Genomic DNA, 18,823 nt, shown 5'->3' on the forward strand with positions numbered 1-18,823 from the left:
TTTGTTTCCTGTCTGTATCCCCATTGCACCTGGCTCAAGGGAGGTGTGAAGCAAATGCTTTAGAACGGGCCAGTGAGTAGATTTCACATGATTATTTCCTCAGTCCTAGAAATGCCACGTGAACTTTGAACATGGAAAGTTTTTTATTTTTGAGAAATTGGAGAGGTGGGAGTCACAGGCTGTCACCAGGTCAGGCAGGGAGTCAGTGGCTGCTTTTCTGATGCTACAGGGGACTGGCTTGGGTGGCATGACCTCTGCAGGACCCACAGAAGGGCCTGAGGCCCCCTACCAGGCTCAACTTGCCCCCTTCTCTTTTCTCTTTTGTCTTTTGGTCCTGGGCCTGGATCAGAGGCTCCTTACCCACAGGATCTTGGACAAGTCATTTTCCTTCTTGGGCTCCAGTTTCCCATCTGAAAAGGTGGGGGCTGGGCTGGATGCGGTCTCCCAAGGGCATTGTAGCTCCTGTTACATGATTCCGCCAGCTCACCTGGGACAGAATGTGCATTTTCCACTCTCCCTCCTCCCCGCAGTGAGAGAACAGGCCAGTGAGACAGGCCTTTCCTGTTTTGTCATCTTAGGGGAGAATTGGTGCCAGGGGCTGACCCTTCACTTCGTTCTAGCCTTGCTAGGAGTTTGTGGAGCCAGTGGATGCAGACACAGAGTTCACATCACTGGGAGTTTCACTGCCCTGAAGCAGTTAGTTCTGGGGCTGGAGGGGACTTGCTCAGGTCACACTGGGAGTGGCAGTGTCAGGCCAGAGACCCTTGTCTCTTGATTCCCCGGGCAGGACACATTTCTTCATCCTGCAGGCAGGTGCAGAGGAGGAATGCATGTTCACAGGCAGCATGCGAGGGCTCCTCTCAGCTGCTTATTTGGCACTCCCTGTCCCCTCCAGGGGCCAGCCACACAACCGCCTGCCTCGGCCCGCTCCCCACACAGTTGCCAGTGGGGTCTTTCTGACTCTCTCTGACACCTGGATGTTCTCCGTACTTGCTGCTTCAAGGGCTTAGGTTCCCATTGGCTACAGTTATGTTTTCACACGTGTGTTCGGTCAGGTGTCTCTGGTTATTAAATGAGACAAGGCTTGCATTGCTAAAGACAGAGGTTTAGGAAGTGCCTCGGAAAACCAGGAGAAATGGGTTTCTTTCCTGAAGGATTTCCCAGGGGCTTTAGTATGCTTATGTGCTTATGAATTTCCAAGAGAGGAGAACTGAAATGCTAACATGGAAACTGATTTTACTGAACGGGAGACTGGCAGCTAGGTCTTGGGCAGGAACTGAAACCTGGACAGGAAAAGAGATTTGTGAAATTCTCTGTCTCCGGTTGTGTGTGTGTGTGTGTGTGTGTGTGTGTGTGTGTTTATTTTTAATCTCTGCCCTGTCTCTATGCATCCTGATTCATTCATTTCCTTTTTCCTCCTCTCCACCCTCACTTCCTTTTTTTGTATTTTTAAAAATTGTAGTAAAATATACATAACAAAATTTCTCATCTTACCCATTTTTAAGCATACAGTTAGTTCAGTGCCATTAAGTACATTCCATAGTATTACGCAACCATCGTCATCATCCATCCACAGAACTCTCCTCGTCCTGCAAAACTCAAACTCCTGTGCCCATAAAACAAGACCTCTCTGTCCCATTCCCTCCTCACCCCAGCCCCTGGCTACCCCCATTCCACTTTTAGTCAACAAATTTGACTACTCTAGGCACCTCATATCAGTGGAATCATACAGTATTTGTCTTTTCGTGACTGGCTCATTTCACTTAGCGTGTTGTTGTCAAGAACTATCTATGTTGTAGCCTGTGTCAGAATTTTCTTTCCTTTTTTAAGGCTGAATAATATTCCACTGTATGGATCTATTACATTGTGTTTATGCTTTCATCTGATGATGGACACTTGAGTTGCTTCCACTCACTCCCAGACTTTTTTTTTTTACCCCTCTCTGATCCTCAGGGAATAGAAAATGCCCAGCCTTCATTTTTACGTTTTACGGGTAGTGGAGCTTTAAAAAAGAGAGTACTTTGGGAGGCCCAGATAGGAGCATCACTTGAGCCTGAGAGTTTGAGACCAGCCTGGGGAACATAGTAAGACCCAGTCTCTACAAAAATCAGCTGGGCGTGGTGGTGCGCACCTCTAGTCTGAGCTACTCAGGAGGCTGAGGTGGGAGGATTGCTTGAGCCCAGGAGGCTGAGGCTGCAGTGAGCTGTGATCGCACCACTGCACTCTAGCTTGGGTGACAGGGTGAGACCCTGTCTTAAAAAAATAAAAATAAAAAATAAAAAAGAGACTAAATTGATTATTGTCTCTCTGGCTGTGGCCACTGTGGCCTGCCTTCCTAGCCGCCTGCCTTCTGCCTCTCTTGCCTCTCCTGAGGCTGCTGCAGGGTTGATCCCTCCTGGCCTCTTGCCCTACACTACTTCGAGGCATCCTTGTGGTTCGTTTCCTCCTCCTCTTATCACACACTTTCCTTGTTTTTCCCCATCGTTTTTTCTCCTCTGTATCCTGGTGTCAAGCTCAGTGGGTGCTCCCTGCAGGCAGGTGGAAGAAATGATGGTGCTGCAGGATGAATGAGGCTCTGGCCCTAAACTTGGCTGCTGTGGCTGCAGTGGTCCCAGCGGGGGCCTGACCAGGCCCATCTCTGCACTCGTGGACCACTTGCCTCTGTCTGGGGCTTGTGTCATTAACTGTGGCCTGCCCTTGAGTAAACGACTCTGAGGGCAGAGAAGTCCACTGAGGTGTGGTGACTGAGGCAGATCTCAATCTTTTGGAGGTTTATTCTGTCAAGGTGGAGGATGCACCAGGAAAAAGAAACACAAGTTACAGTAGGATCTGTGTCCTGTGCTTTTTCCAAAGAGGGCTTTGGGAACATCAGTATTTAAAGGGGAAAAAGCAAGCAGGAGGGAGAGAAGAAAAATAAAAGGAGGAAGGGTAGGCATTGAGGCAAGTGGTACCATTCTTGTGAGGCTCTGATTAGCACTCAGTGAATCTGCATTTTACGTGTGAAAAGAAGGAAGTTAGGGAAAGTCAATCATGGTCTTGCACTGAGTAAATCTATGTTTTACATAAGATAAAGTAAGCTTATGAAATTACAGCTGTCTGTTTGGGAACAAAAAGAAGGTCAGGTTTGCATGACTCACTTCCCAAGCTTAACTTTCTTTTCCTTTGACATAGTGAGTTTGGGGCCCTGAGGTTTTATTTTTCTTTCACAGCACAAAGATACCCAGTTGACCTTTTTGTTTCATAAGAGAATGATGCATTTTGGTTCAGTAGTGTTTACTCCAACTGCCCTACCCCTAATTTAAAAAGGGGAGGGGGTGAGAAATCAGTTCCAAATGTCCCTGTAAGTCTTGGTGTGATGCCAGCCTCTAACTGGCTGACATGAGCAGTTTTTTAAAGGGGAGACCCTCTTGATGGCTTCACGTTATCACGGGGTGGGATGGGGACAGTCACTGTTGACAGCCAGCCTGTGCCGGGTGTTTCCCAGCAGCTCTGTGGGAGATTATTCCAGCCAAGGATGGCCGTGCCCTAAGGTTAAGGAACCTGCTTGAGGTCCCAGAGCTGGAATTGAGATTGACAACCTCGAACTGGGTGACTGTAAAGCCCGGGCACCCTCTGTGCCCCCTGCCTTCTCTCAGCCACTCCCTCCAGAGGTAACCAGAGGTAATTCCCTACTGCCCAGGCAGAGGGCTGGGGCTGGAAGGGGTCTAGATGGTCACTTAGTGGTTCCCCAAGCTGAGTGCTGATCGAAATCGTCTGGGAGAACTTTAAAAAGAAAAAGAAGACTTGAATCAGTGCGTGCTGGGGTGGTGTCTATGGATGGGTATTTTCAAACATTTCCCAGGTGATTCTGATCATCAGTCCCTGCTCTGATCCTCCCTTTCATTTTCCAGCCAAGGACACTGGGGACTAGAGAGATGAGATGCCATGGCCAAGGCCACTGGGCTGTAGCCAGAGCCAGCATCAGGTCCAAAGTGCAATCTCAGTAGCCAGTTCTCCATGCTCTGTGTTTGCTCAGACTGCCACCCCTGCTCAGCAGGGCTCTGGAACCCAAGGAAGGCCTTTGACCATAGGCTGGGCTTGCAAAACCTTGGTAGGACCTTGCCCTAGGCTGGAAACCTCAGGGCTCTAGTCAGGGCTCATCCCCAAGAAGATGCACTGCCATTCCCAAGGTATGGGAGCCTCTCCCCTGAAGGGCGCTGCCTGGAGCCACCTCTTGTTCACAGGCCCACGTTAGTCCCCCCGGGATAGGTTGCCTCTGCTCCACATGTGGTTCTGCAGATCACACCTAGGTTTGAGAAATGCAGTGACACGTGAGGTCCAAATTAAAGGTGATGGCAAGGATGGCTAAGTCCAAGAAATTGTGGCTCCTATTTAGGGGCGGTGGGCTAAGAGACAAGACATAGTACCCTTTCACCCTGGTGGGAATGAGAGACAAGACACAGTACCCTTTCACCCCGGTGGGTATTCTAAGTTGAGTTTGTTTGTTCATCATTCATTCAACAGATATTTATTGGGCTCCCAATAAATCATCTTACTGGTCCTTGGAGATCTGCTGTGAACAAGACAAACACAACCCACCTCTGTGGCCTGCACAACCCTGGAAGGTCACACACTAGAACCCTATCACTTGGCCTCTCCATGAATCCCATCATGTAGCCCCTCGACAGGGGACTCTTGTGTTATTACTGACAATAATGATGGTTTTAGACACCTATTATCCCATTTAATTTTCCCAACCTTTCTCTCAAGTGGGAAAACTCAAACTTAGAGAGTTTAATGACCTTGCCCAGGGTCACACCATGAGTGATGGAATCTGAATTCAGCCCCAGTTCTCTCTGATTCAAAGCTGGGGTTCTTGACAGCCACATTGTACCACCTAGTACCCTCGCTTTTTGTCAGGGGCAAGTATAAGAAGAAGCCAAGTGACATGCGAAGCTTTATTTGCTCTAAAACTTGAGCGATTTCATGTGTCCTAAAGGAGGAGTTTTGTCTCTTCCTTCCCAACATGGGCACTTGGCATGGTGTGTACTTCATTTGGTCTGGCCAACAGGCCACTCGGGAGCTGAATGAGGGGTTGTGACCGTGACCTGGGTATTCTCTTGGTTCAGATACCTTCTTGGTTGGCACATTCACTTGCTTGTCCTTCCCTTGGTCTTTCTTGCTTATAATGTATCCCTTTTTTAATTCTTATTTTTTTTTTTTTTTAAGACAGGATCTTGTCTGTCACCCAGGCTAGAGTGCAGTGGCACAAACATAGCTTACTGCAGCCTCAAACTCCTGGGCTCAAGCACTTCTCCCACCTTAGCCTCCCAAATAGCCAAGACTACAGAGGTGTGCTACCATACCTGGCTAATTTCTCTTTTTTTTTGTTGAAATGAGGTCTCATTATATTGCCCAGGTTGGTCTCAAACTCTTGGCCTCAAGCGATCCTCCTGCCGTGGCCTCCCAGAGTGCCAGGATTACAGGTGTGAGCCATCACACCTAGCCTAATGTATCATCTTATTAAATCAGATCAAATGCTTTTTGAAACAACTTAAAATTGAAATCACTTTTAAAAACCAAAGGGTGCAGGGCCACCCTCCCCAGGACCCTGGGGCCCAGGTGTCTTGGCAGCTGCCTTGGACTGGGCCAGAAGTTGTTTTCACCACTCTGTGGTAGGAAAAAGGGAGCAGAGTAGGGAGTTTTCAATAAAGTTAAATATGGCCGGGTGCAGAGGCTCACGCCTAATCCCAGCACTTTGGGAGGCCGAGGCAAGTGGATCTCGAGGTCACGAGTTTGAGACCAGCCTGGTCAACATAGTGAAAACCCATCTCTACTAAAAATATAAAAAATTAGCTGGGCATGGTGGAGGGTGCCTGTAATCCTAGCTACTCAGGAGCTGAGGCAGGAGAATCGCTTGAACCTGGGAGGTGGAGGTTGCAGTGGGCTAAGATGGCACCACTGTGCTCCAGCCTGGGCAACAGTGTGAGACTCCGTATCAAAGAAAAAAATAAAAAATAAAGCTAAATCTAATTTAAGGTATCATTTTATAATCAGAGGTAGTCTTCCTTTTTTTTTTTTTTGAGACAGAGTTTCGCTCCGTCGCCCAGGTTGAAGTGCAGTGGCGCAATCTTGGCTCATTGCAAGCTCTGCCTCCCGGGTTCACGCCATTCTCCTGCCTCAGCCTCCCAACTACAGGTGCCCACCACCACGCCCAGCTAATTTTTTTTTTTTTTTTTTTTTGTATTTTTAGTAGAGACGGGGTTTCACCGTGTTAGCCAGGATGGTCTCGATCTCCTGACCTTGTGATCCACCTGCCTCGGCCTCCCAAAGTGCTGGGATTACAGGCGTGAGCCACCGGGCCCGGCCCCTTACTTTTTTTCAAGCATTAAAAATGCCCTTTTAGGAAATGATGTTTGCGGTAGAGGGCGGTGGTGATTGTTGCTTATATTGTTATTGTTTTTGTGTCCTTTCTGGGCAAAATAAAAAGTTGGCCTTGGTGTGTCCATTTCCTTTGTGGTTTTAATAGCTGGTGAAATCTGAACTCTGAAAATGACCACTAATTCAGGTGATTGGTTTTCACTGTTCCTCCGAGCTCTGGGGTACCTGGGGCTGTCTGTCCTGGGTAGTGACAGGGAGCCCCAGAGAGTCCTTTGCCCATCTTCAATCAGAGACGCCCTCCTTTTTTATATATAGGATTAGATTTTTTGTATGATTTTGTTTGGAGATAAAAGGATACCCCTGCCAAAAGTTGAAAAGCTTCTCCTCTAGGATGTGTGTGTGGGGGGGGAGTGGGGAGGGAAGGAGTGGGGGAGGGAGGGAGGAAGGAAGGGTGGGAGGAAGGAAAGGAGGGAGGCAGGAAAGAAGGAAGGGAGGAAGGGAGGGAGGGAGGAAGAGAGGGAGCGGGGAGGAAGAGAGGGAGGGTGGAAGAACGAAGGAAGGAATGTGGTTACTTTGGTGGGACTGAGCCATGGTGATCTTCCACTTGGCGAGTATTTCTTACCTACTGTACTAGTCAGAGTTCTCCAGAGAAACAGATACTAGGATGTGTAAAGTCTACTTGGGTTTATAAGACCAGCCTTTGGTTGAAGACCTTCCCTAGGTCCTAGCAGACAGAAACCAGGAGAGACAGAGACGTCTGTATCCGGCTACATAGAGAGGTTATCTAACTCTCTGCCTATTCTCTGTCATCTCTGTCTGTCTGTCTGTCTGTCTATCTATCTGTCTCTCTGTCTGTCTACCTACCTATCTAATCTCCCTACCTACCTACCTATCTAATCCACCTACCTACCTACCTACCTACCTAATCTACCTACCTACCTACCTACCTACCTACCTAGAAATCGAGAGATTTACTTTGAGGATTGGCTCACATGATTGTGGGGACTAGCAAGTCCAAAATCTGCAGGCTGTAGATTTAGGGAGAGCTGATGTTACAGTTTGAGTCTGAAGGCAGTCTGGAGGCAGAATTTCTTCCTTGAGAGAGACCCAGTTTTTTTCTCATGAGCCCTTCAGCTGATTAAATGGGGTGTATGTACCCATGGTATACAGGTTAATCTACTTTATTCAGTGTCTACTGATTTAAATGTTAATCTCATTTAGAAAATCTCTTCATACATACATCTAAACTAGTGTTAGAGCAAATATCTGGGTACTGTGGCTCATTCAGGCTGACCCATAAAATTAACCATCACACCTGTGCAAGCGCCTTTCCCTCCTGGGTGGTGTCCTAGGGATGACAGAGGAGGGGAAAGCCAGGTCTCTGCTTCAAGGACACAAAACTGTGCATGCAAAAAAATTAAGAATGCTGCTCTGTCTGGAGTAGCCATTCTTTTATTCCTTTACTTTCTTAACAAACTTGCTTTCACTTAAGAAATTAAGAACAAGACCATTTATATTTAAATGCCAACTTATAAAAATGAAATGTAAAAAGGTATTTAGAGGTGACAAGGTAAGTGAGGGCTGGAGGATTCGGAGAGATTTCATGGTGTAGGGACTGAATAGAAGCTTCCAGAACACGGAGGTTTCAGATAAGTGAGGACACAGACGTCTTCACAACCAGAGTGGGCACCACAGGACAATTCTACATCTATCTAGGACTCTGAGTTTTTGAAGGGTTTCCATATGCATTGTTTGGTTTGCTGCTTGCAACAACTCTGTTATTTTAATTGAAGGTCTTAAAGCCCAGAGAAGTTAAGGGATTCCCCAGAGGCCACACAACTTGCCAGTGGCAGGGGAAGGTCTTCCTCTTCCACAGCCTTCTCTCTCTTTCTCCCTTTGTGGGGCATGATGAAATCTACATGCACACATTCATGTAGATTTCATTATGTCCATGTAGAATTCATTTTAATTTCAAACGTTTCCTTCCCAGAGAAATCCGGTGATACTATGAACATTGTTTTCTCCCTCTCTCCTTCTCCAGGTCTTATTTTCCTTCTTTACCATCCTGATTAACTCTATTTTTTGTTTGTTTTCTCTTCTTGCCTACTCCCAGACACGAATGCAGAGTTTGAGTCCAGATCCCAAAGCCCGGTACACAAGTATCTACGGAGCCCTCCAGAAAATCATGCGGACTGAAGGCTTCTGGAGGCCCTTGCGGGGCGTCAACGTCATGGTCATGGGTGCAGGGCCGGCCCACGCCATGTATTTTGCCTGCTATGAAAACATGAAAAGGACTTTAAATGACGTTTTCCACCACCAAGGAAACAGCCACCTAGCCAACGGTATTTTGAAAGCGTTTGTCTGGAGTTAGAAAGTTCTCTTCTTCAACACGTCCCTCCCCAGGGTGTTCCTCCTTGTGACCCAGCCGCCTCGACTTCGGCCCGCTTGCTCATGAATAAAGAACTCAGAGTTGTGTGTGCAACGCACACCCAGACACACGCACACACACGCGCGCGCGCACACACATGCTTTTTTCTGTTCCCCTCCGCTTTCTGAAGCCTGGGGAGAAATCAGTGACAGAGGGGGTTTTGGTTTTATTGTTATGTGGGTTTTCTTTTTTTGTTATTTTTTTGTTTTGTTTTGTTTTTAAACATTCAAAAGCAATTAATGATCAGACATAGGAGAAACCCTGAATAGAAACAAAACTTTTGAATGCTGGATTCAAAAAAAAAAAAAAAATTATCTGGACAGCTTCTTTGAGACTATTTAAAAACTGGTACAACAGGTCTCTACAACGCCAAGATCTAACTAAGCTTTAAAAGGTCAAGAAGTTTTATGGCTGACAAAGGACTCGCAACGCAGAAGGCCTTTCCCACCTTAAGCTTCCGGGGATTTGCGAATTTTACCCCCATTCTCTTCTGTTTGTCTGAGTCTCGTCTCTCTGCAAGCAAGGGCTGAAATCATTTTGTTTGGTTGTTTTGAGGGAGAGAGGCGGGGTGGGGGGTGCAAATCTGTCAGCAGCTCTTACATAAGGCATGTTTTATTGGGGAGGGCTGAGCTTTTATTTTCCTCTCTCTGGTGGGGTTGGCTTTTGTTGTTTTCTGTTTGGGTTTGGAATGGAAATATGGATAGCAGCATAAAGTACCTTTATTTTGACAAAATTCATTTTTTTCAACAATGGAGACATAGATATGACCAGCAATAACTTCTCCCCCTCTCTTTTTACTCTGCTCAAAAAGCATCTCTCCTCCCATTAGCCAACCTTGGTCATAAGCGTGCCTGGCTGATTTGCAGATACTTGTTTTGCTTTGTAAAAATTGGCCATTAGTGCATTTATTGAGACGGTCACTAAAGAGCCATGCCCTGACCTACCCCTGATTCTATGACATTGGGGCCCTTTTGCTGAAACTGCCTTCTGTAAGGGTTTCTCTCCTTGAAAGAGATTTGACAGAATCCATTTGATGCCAAGTGCTGCCCTGCGCTGTTTCTGCAACGTGTGGTGTATGCTGTGGTGATCTGGCTAGGAATGATTATAAGTGTGTGTGTGGTGGGGGAGTGGGTATTACATGCATTGCTGAAGAGTCATCCTGGTGTTCCTCATTCCTCCCACCTTCCCGTGGTCATTTTAATTACGGGGCAGTGTCACCGCAAAGGGAGGAAACTCAAAGCCAAAAGCAAAATTCCAGGCCTGATTCTGGCTTTTGAGGTTCCTGGTTCTTGAAGCCAGGCCTGACCTGACTCTCAGATAGGGTCAGTTCCATTGCTTTGCAGACCGACCCTGGAAGTCTACCAAATGCAGATTCTCCTGATTTCCACTTCTCTTGCCCAGTTTTCTTCATCTTTTTTTTTTTTTTAAAGCCTGGATTTTAACCAGATTTGCTTTTTTCCCCCTTCTCAGCTGTATATATGATATTATCTCCTTTCAGGGCCCCAGCTTAAGGGCAAAGTGAGTTAATGTGTAGACAAAGGCAAGGGACAAGAGAGAGTTAACATCTAGACAGTGGAAAAAGCCGTGATGTGTGGTTTCTGGGAACCACTAACACTTGCAGGTTTCGCTTTTTCCCAGGGTTGACTACAAGAAAGAAAACAAGGTTTTTGCAAGATTAAAATGTGGGTGAATGTGCCTAAATTAACCACCCCCATTTTTATCATATTTCCACCATCACTTTAGGGTTTTAAGAGTCAGTGCTCACCTGGGTGGAGCTGGTAGTACATTTTGCTGCTTAGAAAGCTAAGTCCTGGGTTCCGTCTGATTTTAGGTTCCGGGAACTTCCTGAGAACACCCGATCGCAGAGGGTAATTTTCTGGAGTTTGTTTTGCAGGGATAGCTGGGAGTATGGCCACCCTGCTCCACGATGCGGTAATGAATCCAGCAGAAGGTAATGTCATGGTCCCAGGGAGGGGCAGTAGGGGATGCGCAAAGGGGCACAAAAAATGGTGGGGGAGTGGAGAGGACTGAAGGCGGTCAGGGAGGCTCCTAGTCTCCAGTCAGAGCAGACAGGAGAATTGAATTTTTTACTGCGTTATCAAAGGCCTCAAGAAGGGACACGAACATTTGAGTTTTATGGTATTCCTGTGCTCAGAGCTACTCAAAGTGTGTTCTACAGACCAGCAGCATCAGACCTCTTGAGGGTGTTGGAAATGCTAATTCTGAGGCTGGGTGCAGTGGCTCATGCCTGTAATCCCAGCACTTTGGGAGGTCAAGGTGGGCAGATCACTTGAGGTCAGGAGTTCGAGACCAGCCTGGCCAACATGGAGAAACCCCGTCTCTACTAAAAATACAAAAATTAGCCAAGTGTGGTGTGTGCACCTGTAATCTCAGCTACTGGGGTGGCCGAGGCAGGAGAATCGCTTGAACTCAGCAGGCAGAGGTTGCAGTGCGCTGAGAGCACGCCACTGTACTCCAGCCTGGGTGACAGAGCCAGACCCCATCTCAAAAGGGAAAAAAAAAAAAAAAAAAGAAATGCTAATTCTGGCTGGCATGGTGGTTTAAAACTAATCCCAGCACTTTGAGAGGCCAAGGAAGGCAGATCTCTTGAACCCAGGAGTTCAAGACCAGCCTGGGCAGCATAATGAGACCCTGTCTCTACGAAAAATACAAAAATTAGCCAGGTGTGGTGGTGTGTGCCTGTAGTCCCAGCTGTTTGGGAGGCTGAGGCGGAAGAATTGCTTGAGTCTGGGAGGTTGAGGCTGCAGTGAGTCCATGATTGCACCACTGCACTCAGCCAGGATGACAGAGCAAGACTGCCTCAAAACAAAAAAAAAACAAATGCTAATTCTCAGGCTCTACACAGCGCCTACTGGATCAGAATCCCTGGAGCTAGGTACCAGAATCTGTTTCCTGGTGACTCTGTTGCATGCTTTTGCACTATTCTAAAACCTATGTGTGCATACACACACACACACACACACACACTCTCTTAGCCCTTTTTAATACTTATTGATCCTAGACAAATGTATGGGGAACCCATCAGAGGCTATTAGGGCTAGTGTTCAATTTGACTGTTTTTAATATGAAAGATTATGGATTACATTTCAAACAGATGCGAACGTGGAGAGAATAGTATGATGAACCCCAATGTGTCTATCACCGTGCTTCAGAAATTAACATTGGGTCATTTTGTTTTAGCCATCTCTTTCCACATTATCTTCTTTTTGTTCTTTTATATTTCGGGGGTATTATGAAGCGAGCCTCAGCTGGGCAGACCAGAGTCTGTTCCCTTTTTATATATCCTGCTGTCTTAGCCAGCTCGGGTCTGAATAGTGACCATGTTTTGGGCCTGGCACCGGGCAGACCTTCCGCTGGGTCATTCTCTACCTGGTGATGGCTTTGGGTGAGCTGTGGAGCTCTTTTCACCTTTTTGCCTCATCTGAAAATAGTTTCTGGCCGGAAGGGAGAATTGGAGAGAAAAGTTTCAACATTTTAAGTCTTATGCTATAAGTTTGCCTATCTTTTGTCTTTTAAGGTGAAGCTATTAAATTTGCTCTCAGCTACCCACCATGTCCTAGCAGATAGAGGACTTGGTCTGACCTTCAGAGTTGTGATGGGGCAGGTTGGGAGGTGGGCGGGGAGTCTCCGTGGTCTGGGTACTGAGGTTGAGCCAATGGGCAGGTGAAGAAAATCACCTTCTCCATTCCCATTGATTTCTTTATCGTGTGCTGCACGAGGCATGCTGGAGGGACACACACCTTTTCCCCTTTTTATTTACAAAGTAGACAGCTGAGAAAGACAGCTCGTGTTCTGTTTTGTTCTATACACATTATCTTTCTCAAGAGATGGGATGCCCTTAAGTAAACTGACCTGCCTTCATGGCTCGTCCTGTAATGAATGTGTTCAAGACAGAGCGTTTTCGGGGCAGGACAGAGGCATTCTTAGGTAAGCGGCGGTGGGGGGAGGAGACCCTTCCAGGAAGTAGTTCAATGAAAAACCTAAAAATGCCCAAATCAATATTCGCTTACATATTGTATATCTTGGGCTGCTTTTTAGGGCAGTTCATTCAGGGACCCGGTCAGTAAATAGGTAGTTAACTTAGTGTAACCAAGCAAGGGTTTTGTTTATCTTTTTTAAAGGAGAAAAAAGTGAGGTTCAAACTGTCTCTTTCTCCTTGTCATAACTATTGATTTACAGTCTTTATTTCTTTAAAAGTAAAGAAAAGCACATTGTGTGTATTTATTTGGCAATACATGAGGCCATTAAAACCCTGAGCCTAAGGTACCACAGTTAGTCTCATTTGCCTCTTGTCCTGTGAACTCCAGTTAGAATGTCATTGAACTTGGGCAGACATAATTCTAGTGTCTGTTTCAAACGCACTGTGTCACAGAAGCTAGAATTACCGTTAGAGGCACAAACCCTTGTGAATACACGAGGGGACACGCTTCCAGCAGATGTGTTGGGGAAGGAGGAGGGTAGGGGGTAGGGGACAGGGTTCAGCTTTGTGGTGGGTCCTGAGGGTTCCTACCAGGGGCAGCCAGGATCTGGGAAATAGATCAACGACTGTAGTCTGAAGTGGCTGCCTGGTTTGAGGGCTGCCTTCAGCAAGATTCAGGCAGGAGAAACTTAAGGAAATAGCCACCTTCCAGGCATGAGTCCTGGAAATAGAAATGGACTGTAACCCAGGACTGCCAGGGGCTGGCCCTCCGCGGCTGCTCAGACTAGGGCTGTGTGTGCTGGCTCTCGCCTGTTTCCGGTGTCTAACTGGCTTGTTTCTCTTTATGGCTTGGCTTCATTCCGACCTGGGGTGGGGCCACCTCCAACCCACTGCCCACTGGCTGTCCGTCTGGCCTGCCCCGCGGTTCCAACCACAGTGGTGAAGCAGCGCTTGCAGATGTACAACTCGCAGCACCGGTCAGCTCTCAGCTGCATCCGGACGGTGTGGAGGACCGAGGGGTTGGGGGCCTTCTACCGGAGCTACACCACGCAGCTGACCATGAACATCCCCTTCCAGTCCATCCACTTCATCACCTACGAGTTCCTGCAGGAGCAGGTCAACCCCCACCGGACCTACAACCCGCAGTCCCACATCATCTCAGGCGGGCTGGCCGGGGCCCTCGCCGCGGCCGCCACGACCCCCCTGGATGTCTGTAAGACCCTTCTCAACACTCAGGAGAACGTGGCCCTCTCGCTGGCCAACATCAGCGGCCGGCTGTCGGGCATGGCCAATGCCTTCCGGACGGTGTACCAGCTCAACGGCCTGGCCGGCTACTTCAAAGGCATCCAGGCGCGTGTGGTCTACCAGATGCCCTCCACCGCCATTTCTTGGTCTGTCTATGAGTTCTTCAAGTACTTCCTCACCAAGCGCCAGCTGGAAAATCGAGCTCCATACTAAAGGAACAGGCTGTGGGAAGGGATCATAGAATCTTTTCTTCTTAAAGTCATTCTCTGCCTGCATCCAGCCCCTTGCCCTCTCTTCACAGCTAGATCATTTTTTTTTTTTTCCGCAGGGTGCTGCCTATGGGCCCTCTGCTCCCCAATGCCTTACAGAGAGGAGGGGACGGGACAGCCGCTCACCGGAAGGCTGTCTGCAGGGACATCCGAGGCGGTGGTGGACGGGAAAGACTTTGGAAGGGGAGCGAGAAATTGCTTTTTCTCTTCCTCCCCGGGCAGAATGTAGCTTTTCTGCTTCACTGTGGCAGCCTCCTCCCTGGATCCTTAGATCCCAGAGGAGGGAAGAAAATTTGCAGTGACTGAAAACAGTAAACAAAAAAAATTTTTTATGTATATAAAAGTTCCATTACACAGTACAAAATAGATGGATAATGTTTATCCTTTATTTTTCTATGTAGAAGTTTTTGAATTTGTGTGTGTGCTTGTGCGTGTCTACACCTAGTATTGCAGCTGGGACTCTCCAGCTGTTTTTGTTGTTCTTGTTTTGTTTTTAAATGAGAGGGTTGAATTCTTCCATCAGGTGAACGAAAAAGGCACCAAAGTAATAAATCACTGAATGTGACCTGCAGCTGTGTTTAGCCCCGCCAGATGGAAGTTTCACTTGAATGTAAAATAATAAAGTTTATATTTTGAATTTCTCTTTTCATGGGGGAAAAAAAGGTACGTTAAAAAAAATCAAAATAATGATATGTCACTTGAAGCTACCTTTTTTTTTTCTTTTAAATTCAATCAGCCACCTTCATGTGCCTTTTTCCTTTGTCTTTCCCCAAAATTTCAGGACCAGAGATCTGGCCCTGGCCCATTTTCTCTTGCTGTGTATACACCTGCATACATGCCGGGTGGCAGGATCTCGCCCGCTGGAGGGTGGTGGAGCCCAGCAGAATTAGGGTGACTGGACATAAACCTGCTGAGACCGCTTCCTCCCCTTGTGAGTGATGTGAATGCCTGCCTTCCCGGGCCAGCACTTAGAAGCCCTTGATAGGCAGCATTTGGCGGCTTGTGGCGCAGGTGTTTGGGGTAAATCCTGCCTTCATCTTAGGACTTATTTCTGCATCAGCCTTTTAACTCAGTCACTTCAGGTAACGTGATCTGGGTGTGTTTTGACTGAATCTCATCTCCTGTGTTTCCCTGTGCAGTCTAGGGAAACATGTCTCTGGTCTTTGTCCCCTGTCTTGTCCCAACCATTAATTCCAATGTCACAGCTTCTCATCGCATGTGACAAGAGCCAGGCCTATCTGCTAGGCCCCTGTGGCTGAGGTCTCACCTGGACCCTCATGCCCGAGTCAGAAGACCTCTCTCCAGAAGCCATTCTGCATCCTCGTCCGCTCTGTGTCACCCGAGAACACAGGCCTCGCAGCCTCGCTTTCTGAAATGGTGTGTGCCGAGTCAGATTGCCGCCCAGAGAAAATACAAGCCCGTTTTCCCTAGCTGTGCCATTTGTTGCTCTGCCAGGCTGCCGTGCAAGGGGATACTGATGAGACGAGCTGCACTGTCTCCGATTTGGAGCCCGCACCAGAGCTTGTCTTTGAAAATGAGCAGGAAGCTCATGTGTGTTTGCATTTCAGTGAGCCGGGTCCTGACCTGCCGCCACCCACCACGGTCAGTGTGGTGCATCTCACTGAGGAGGTGCAGGCCTGGATTCTTTTGAGTGGTGCTGCTGCCTAGGAAGTAACTGCCTAGGAAGTAACGTGGAGAATTTCCATCTTGGGACCATGCACACAGTGCCTTGGGGAGTAGATTTTGCCCTAATAGCGATGAGGAATTTTATCAGTCAGTTGACTGACTTTTTCAGATCAGGGATGGGAAAGAGCCAAACTGGGTACCTCCCAGGTGTGCCCCATCAACACTCCCTTGCAACTGGGTTGTGGGGCTTGGCTGTTGTCCGGGCCCATTTGGGGGTTAACACCTCCTCTCTGCTCTGCCCCCTATACCCCAAAACCAGTTGCAGCCTCAGTCCACATGAGGATGCAGAAAACCGTGGAGTCCACGATGCTTCTGAAAATGTTTACATCTGCGCTTTCAACCTGCCTTGGGTTCGTGTTAAATGGTGTTAAATTCTGCAAATGGAGGGGAAAAAATCAAATTCTAAATTTCAAAGTGGAATTTAAAGCAAATTGTAAAAAGTTTATCCTACCACCTCTTTTGGTCCACTTAAGATATGCCACACTGAAGCAAGGTATTTCCTACTGGATTTTGGTTTCACTGGTGTTCAGAAAAGAAACTTGATTTCTCTAGGAGCACTCCTTTGGTTAGGGGGATGCAAGAAGGAGAGGTGAAGGCCGGGTGCAGTGGCTCACGCCTGTAATCCCAGCACTTTGGGGAGGCCGAGGCAGGCGGATCACTTGAGGCCAGCAGTTTGAGACCAGCCTGGCCAACATGGTGAAACCTCATCTGTACTAAAAATACAAAAATACAAAAAATTAGCTGGGCATGGTGGCAGGCATCTGTAATCCCAGTTACTTGGGAGACTGAGGCAGGAGAATTGCTTGAACCCAGGAGCTGGAGGTTGCAGTGAGCTGAGATTGTGCCACTGCACTTCAGCCTGGGCGACAGAGTGAGACTCTGTCTCAAAAAAATAAATGAATAAATTTAAAAAAAAATAGAAGAAAAGGCGAAAACCGGAACCTGGAGCTCTGTGGGCCCCGGTTGCAGGCCCCTCCCTGTGTGATGAGGGATGGGTCAGCTGGGGGAACCACATGGCCAGCCTGCATGCCTGGTCATCAGGAGGTTGAGGAAAGCCTTGAAAGTTGTGAAGCACTAAGCAGATACAAGTGTTCATTAATTTTGTAGAAATGAACTTTCCTCTCTGGCCTTTATCTCCAAAGTCGGTATTGTTGCCCCGTGCAGACTGCAGTTTGGTTTTTGATTGTGACTTTGACATTGCAAAGTGTGAAATAGTAAGTGGTCTCCCCACCCCGCCATCCCACCCTGGTGACCAGCTCAGTATAATCATGGCACGTACTCAGTCATTGGTGTCTTTGGAGTGACCTCTGCAGCCAGTCAGTGTCACCTGGGTACAGCACCCGTACTTTTATGTGGTGTGTGTGTGAGTAGCTCTTCTGCCCAAATCATGATTTGAGGTTCAACTACCTGTAGATTAAAGCTTTATACAATAAACTGATTTTTTCCAGATGGGTGAAATCGTTCCCCTTGATATGTTTTCTTAACTTTGCATTGAATCTATTTACTGGGTTACATTCTATGTGTAGTTTGTTTTTTTCAGTTTTTTTCTTTTAAAATGCTCATGTCTTATTCTAAGCATCTTCCTCTAAAGTCTCCATAAAGCTGCATCTCCAACACATTGTTATGCCAGTAAGGTTTTATTTAACTTTATTTAAGGATGATTGTGTCTTCGAATGACAAATGTACTGCTGCTTGCTCCCTGCAAGACGCACAATGTATGTTTTTAAGGGTGAGCAGGTGTTATTTCTTAAATTTCTCAAATGCCTGTAGTAACTATTGTTTCTGCCTCTCAATTGTTGCCAGCTCTTTGAAGAAGGGGAGAATTGTGTGTTTTTGTGTGGGGATGTTTCTGATATGCTGCTACAGTTGCAACACTGGAGCTAGAGAAAATAAAGTACTGATCTTCGAAGTGTTGTGGGCTCTGTGGTGGGAATCCTGAAATGAGAGGGGAGTGGATGGCAAGAGGGGATGTCCTTCACGGGGTCTATGCCTGTTCCTCTTGAGCACTAAGGACCAAGGTCTGCAGCTTTGGTAGGAACTGCCCCTGCAACCCCGTTTCCTCAGGGCAAGCAGATTGATGGTGGTGTTTGTGTTGTCTTGCTGGGCAGGAGCGGGAGCCCTCCCACTGGCGTGGCTCACCATGCTGGGGAGGGTGGCAACTTTCTTTCTCATTGTGAGAGCCTGGATGTGGCAGGCTGCAAGTGGTTCTTTGGAACATGCTGTGCTCATGCCTATTTTCTCTGTCTTAAACCTCAGCTTAAGCCAGAGAACGTGACCTCTTTTGGAGGTGGGAGGAGGGAAGGTTTGGACCCCCTTGAGAAGCCAGGGATGACTCTGACTCTTCCCACAATTTTGAAAGTCTGAGCACCCACCTTCAGTATGACCACTGGAGCCCTTGGCCTGCCAGAATGCAGGGTCAGAATTGAGGTCAGGCCTGAGAACTGGCCAATGCAGGGGTGCCCAGAGGTGGGAAGCGGTGATGGTTAGTGGATGGTGAGCACTGGGATAAACTCCCTGTTTTGTAATTTACCTATGGCCAATGCTGTGCTACTCCAACTTGTGGTTGCTTCCCATCCTCTGGGGTGGGCGGCACAGATGATCTGCTTCCAGTGGATACGGATTCATTCAACAGATATCCTCCCTTTCCCTCCACCACAGAATCAATCAGCCAACAAATTGGCTGTGCCTCCCGTGAGCAAAGCCTCATGCAGGTGCTGGGGACAGAGTGAAGTGTAAGATGTGGTCCCTGTCCTTGAAGGCCTTACAGCCTAGTAGAAGAGTACAAGGGGAGTTGCAAACTCCTTAAGACAATCAGATCTTGACCTACCAACATGGTAGCAAAGTCAGCCATGGAAGCAAAACAGTAGCTTTGTGCCCATTAGACCAAGCTCCATG

General features: G+C 47.5%; 1 protein-coding gene across 3 annotated transcripts in view; it reads left to right on the top strand.

Annotated features, from left to right (window-relative positions):
- The window catches only part of SLC25A37 (solute carrier family 25 member 37), a 47,804-nt gene extending 29,967 nt beyond the window's left edge, over nt 1–17,837 (top strand). For 2 of the 3 annotated variants that reach the window (XM_005562848.5, XM_015454586.4), the window contains 3 exons: nt 8,474–8,702; nt 10,683–10,739; nt 13,666–17,837. In XM_005562848.5, the coding sequence (XP_005562905.3) occupies nt 8,474–8,702; nt 10,683–10,739; nt 13,666–14,186 (807 nt within the window). In that variant the 3' untranslated portion in view covers nt 14,187–17,837. Of the gene's footprint in view, nt 1–8,473; nt 9,183–10,682; nt 10,740–13,665 lie in introns of all 3 variants that reach the window. The other variant, XM_015454587.4, reaches the window with a different exon arrangement.
- Nucleotides 17,838–18,823: the final 986 nt, after the last annotated feature.

The sequence above is a fragment of the Macaca fascicularis genome, chromosome 8 (assembly GCF_037993035.2).
Source record: "Macaca fascicularis isolate 582-1 chromosome 8, T2T-MFA8v1.1".
NCBI classification, from domain to species: Eukaryota; Metazoa; Chordata; class Mammalia; order Primates; family Cercopithecidae; genus Macaca; species Macaca fascicularis.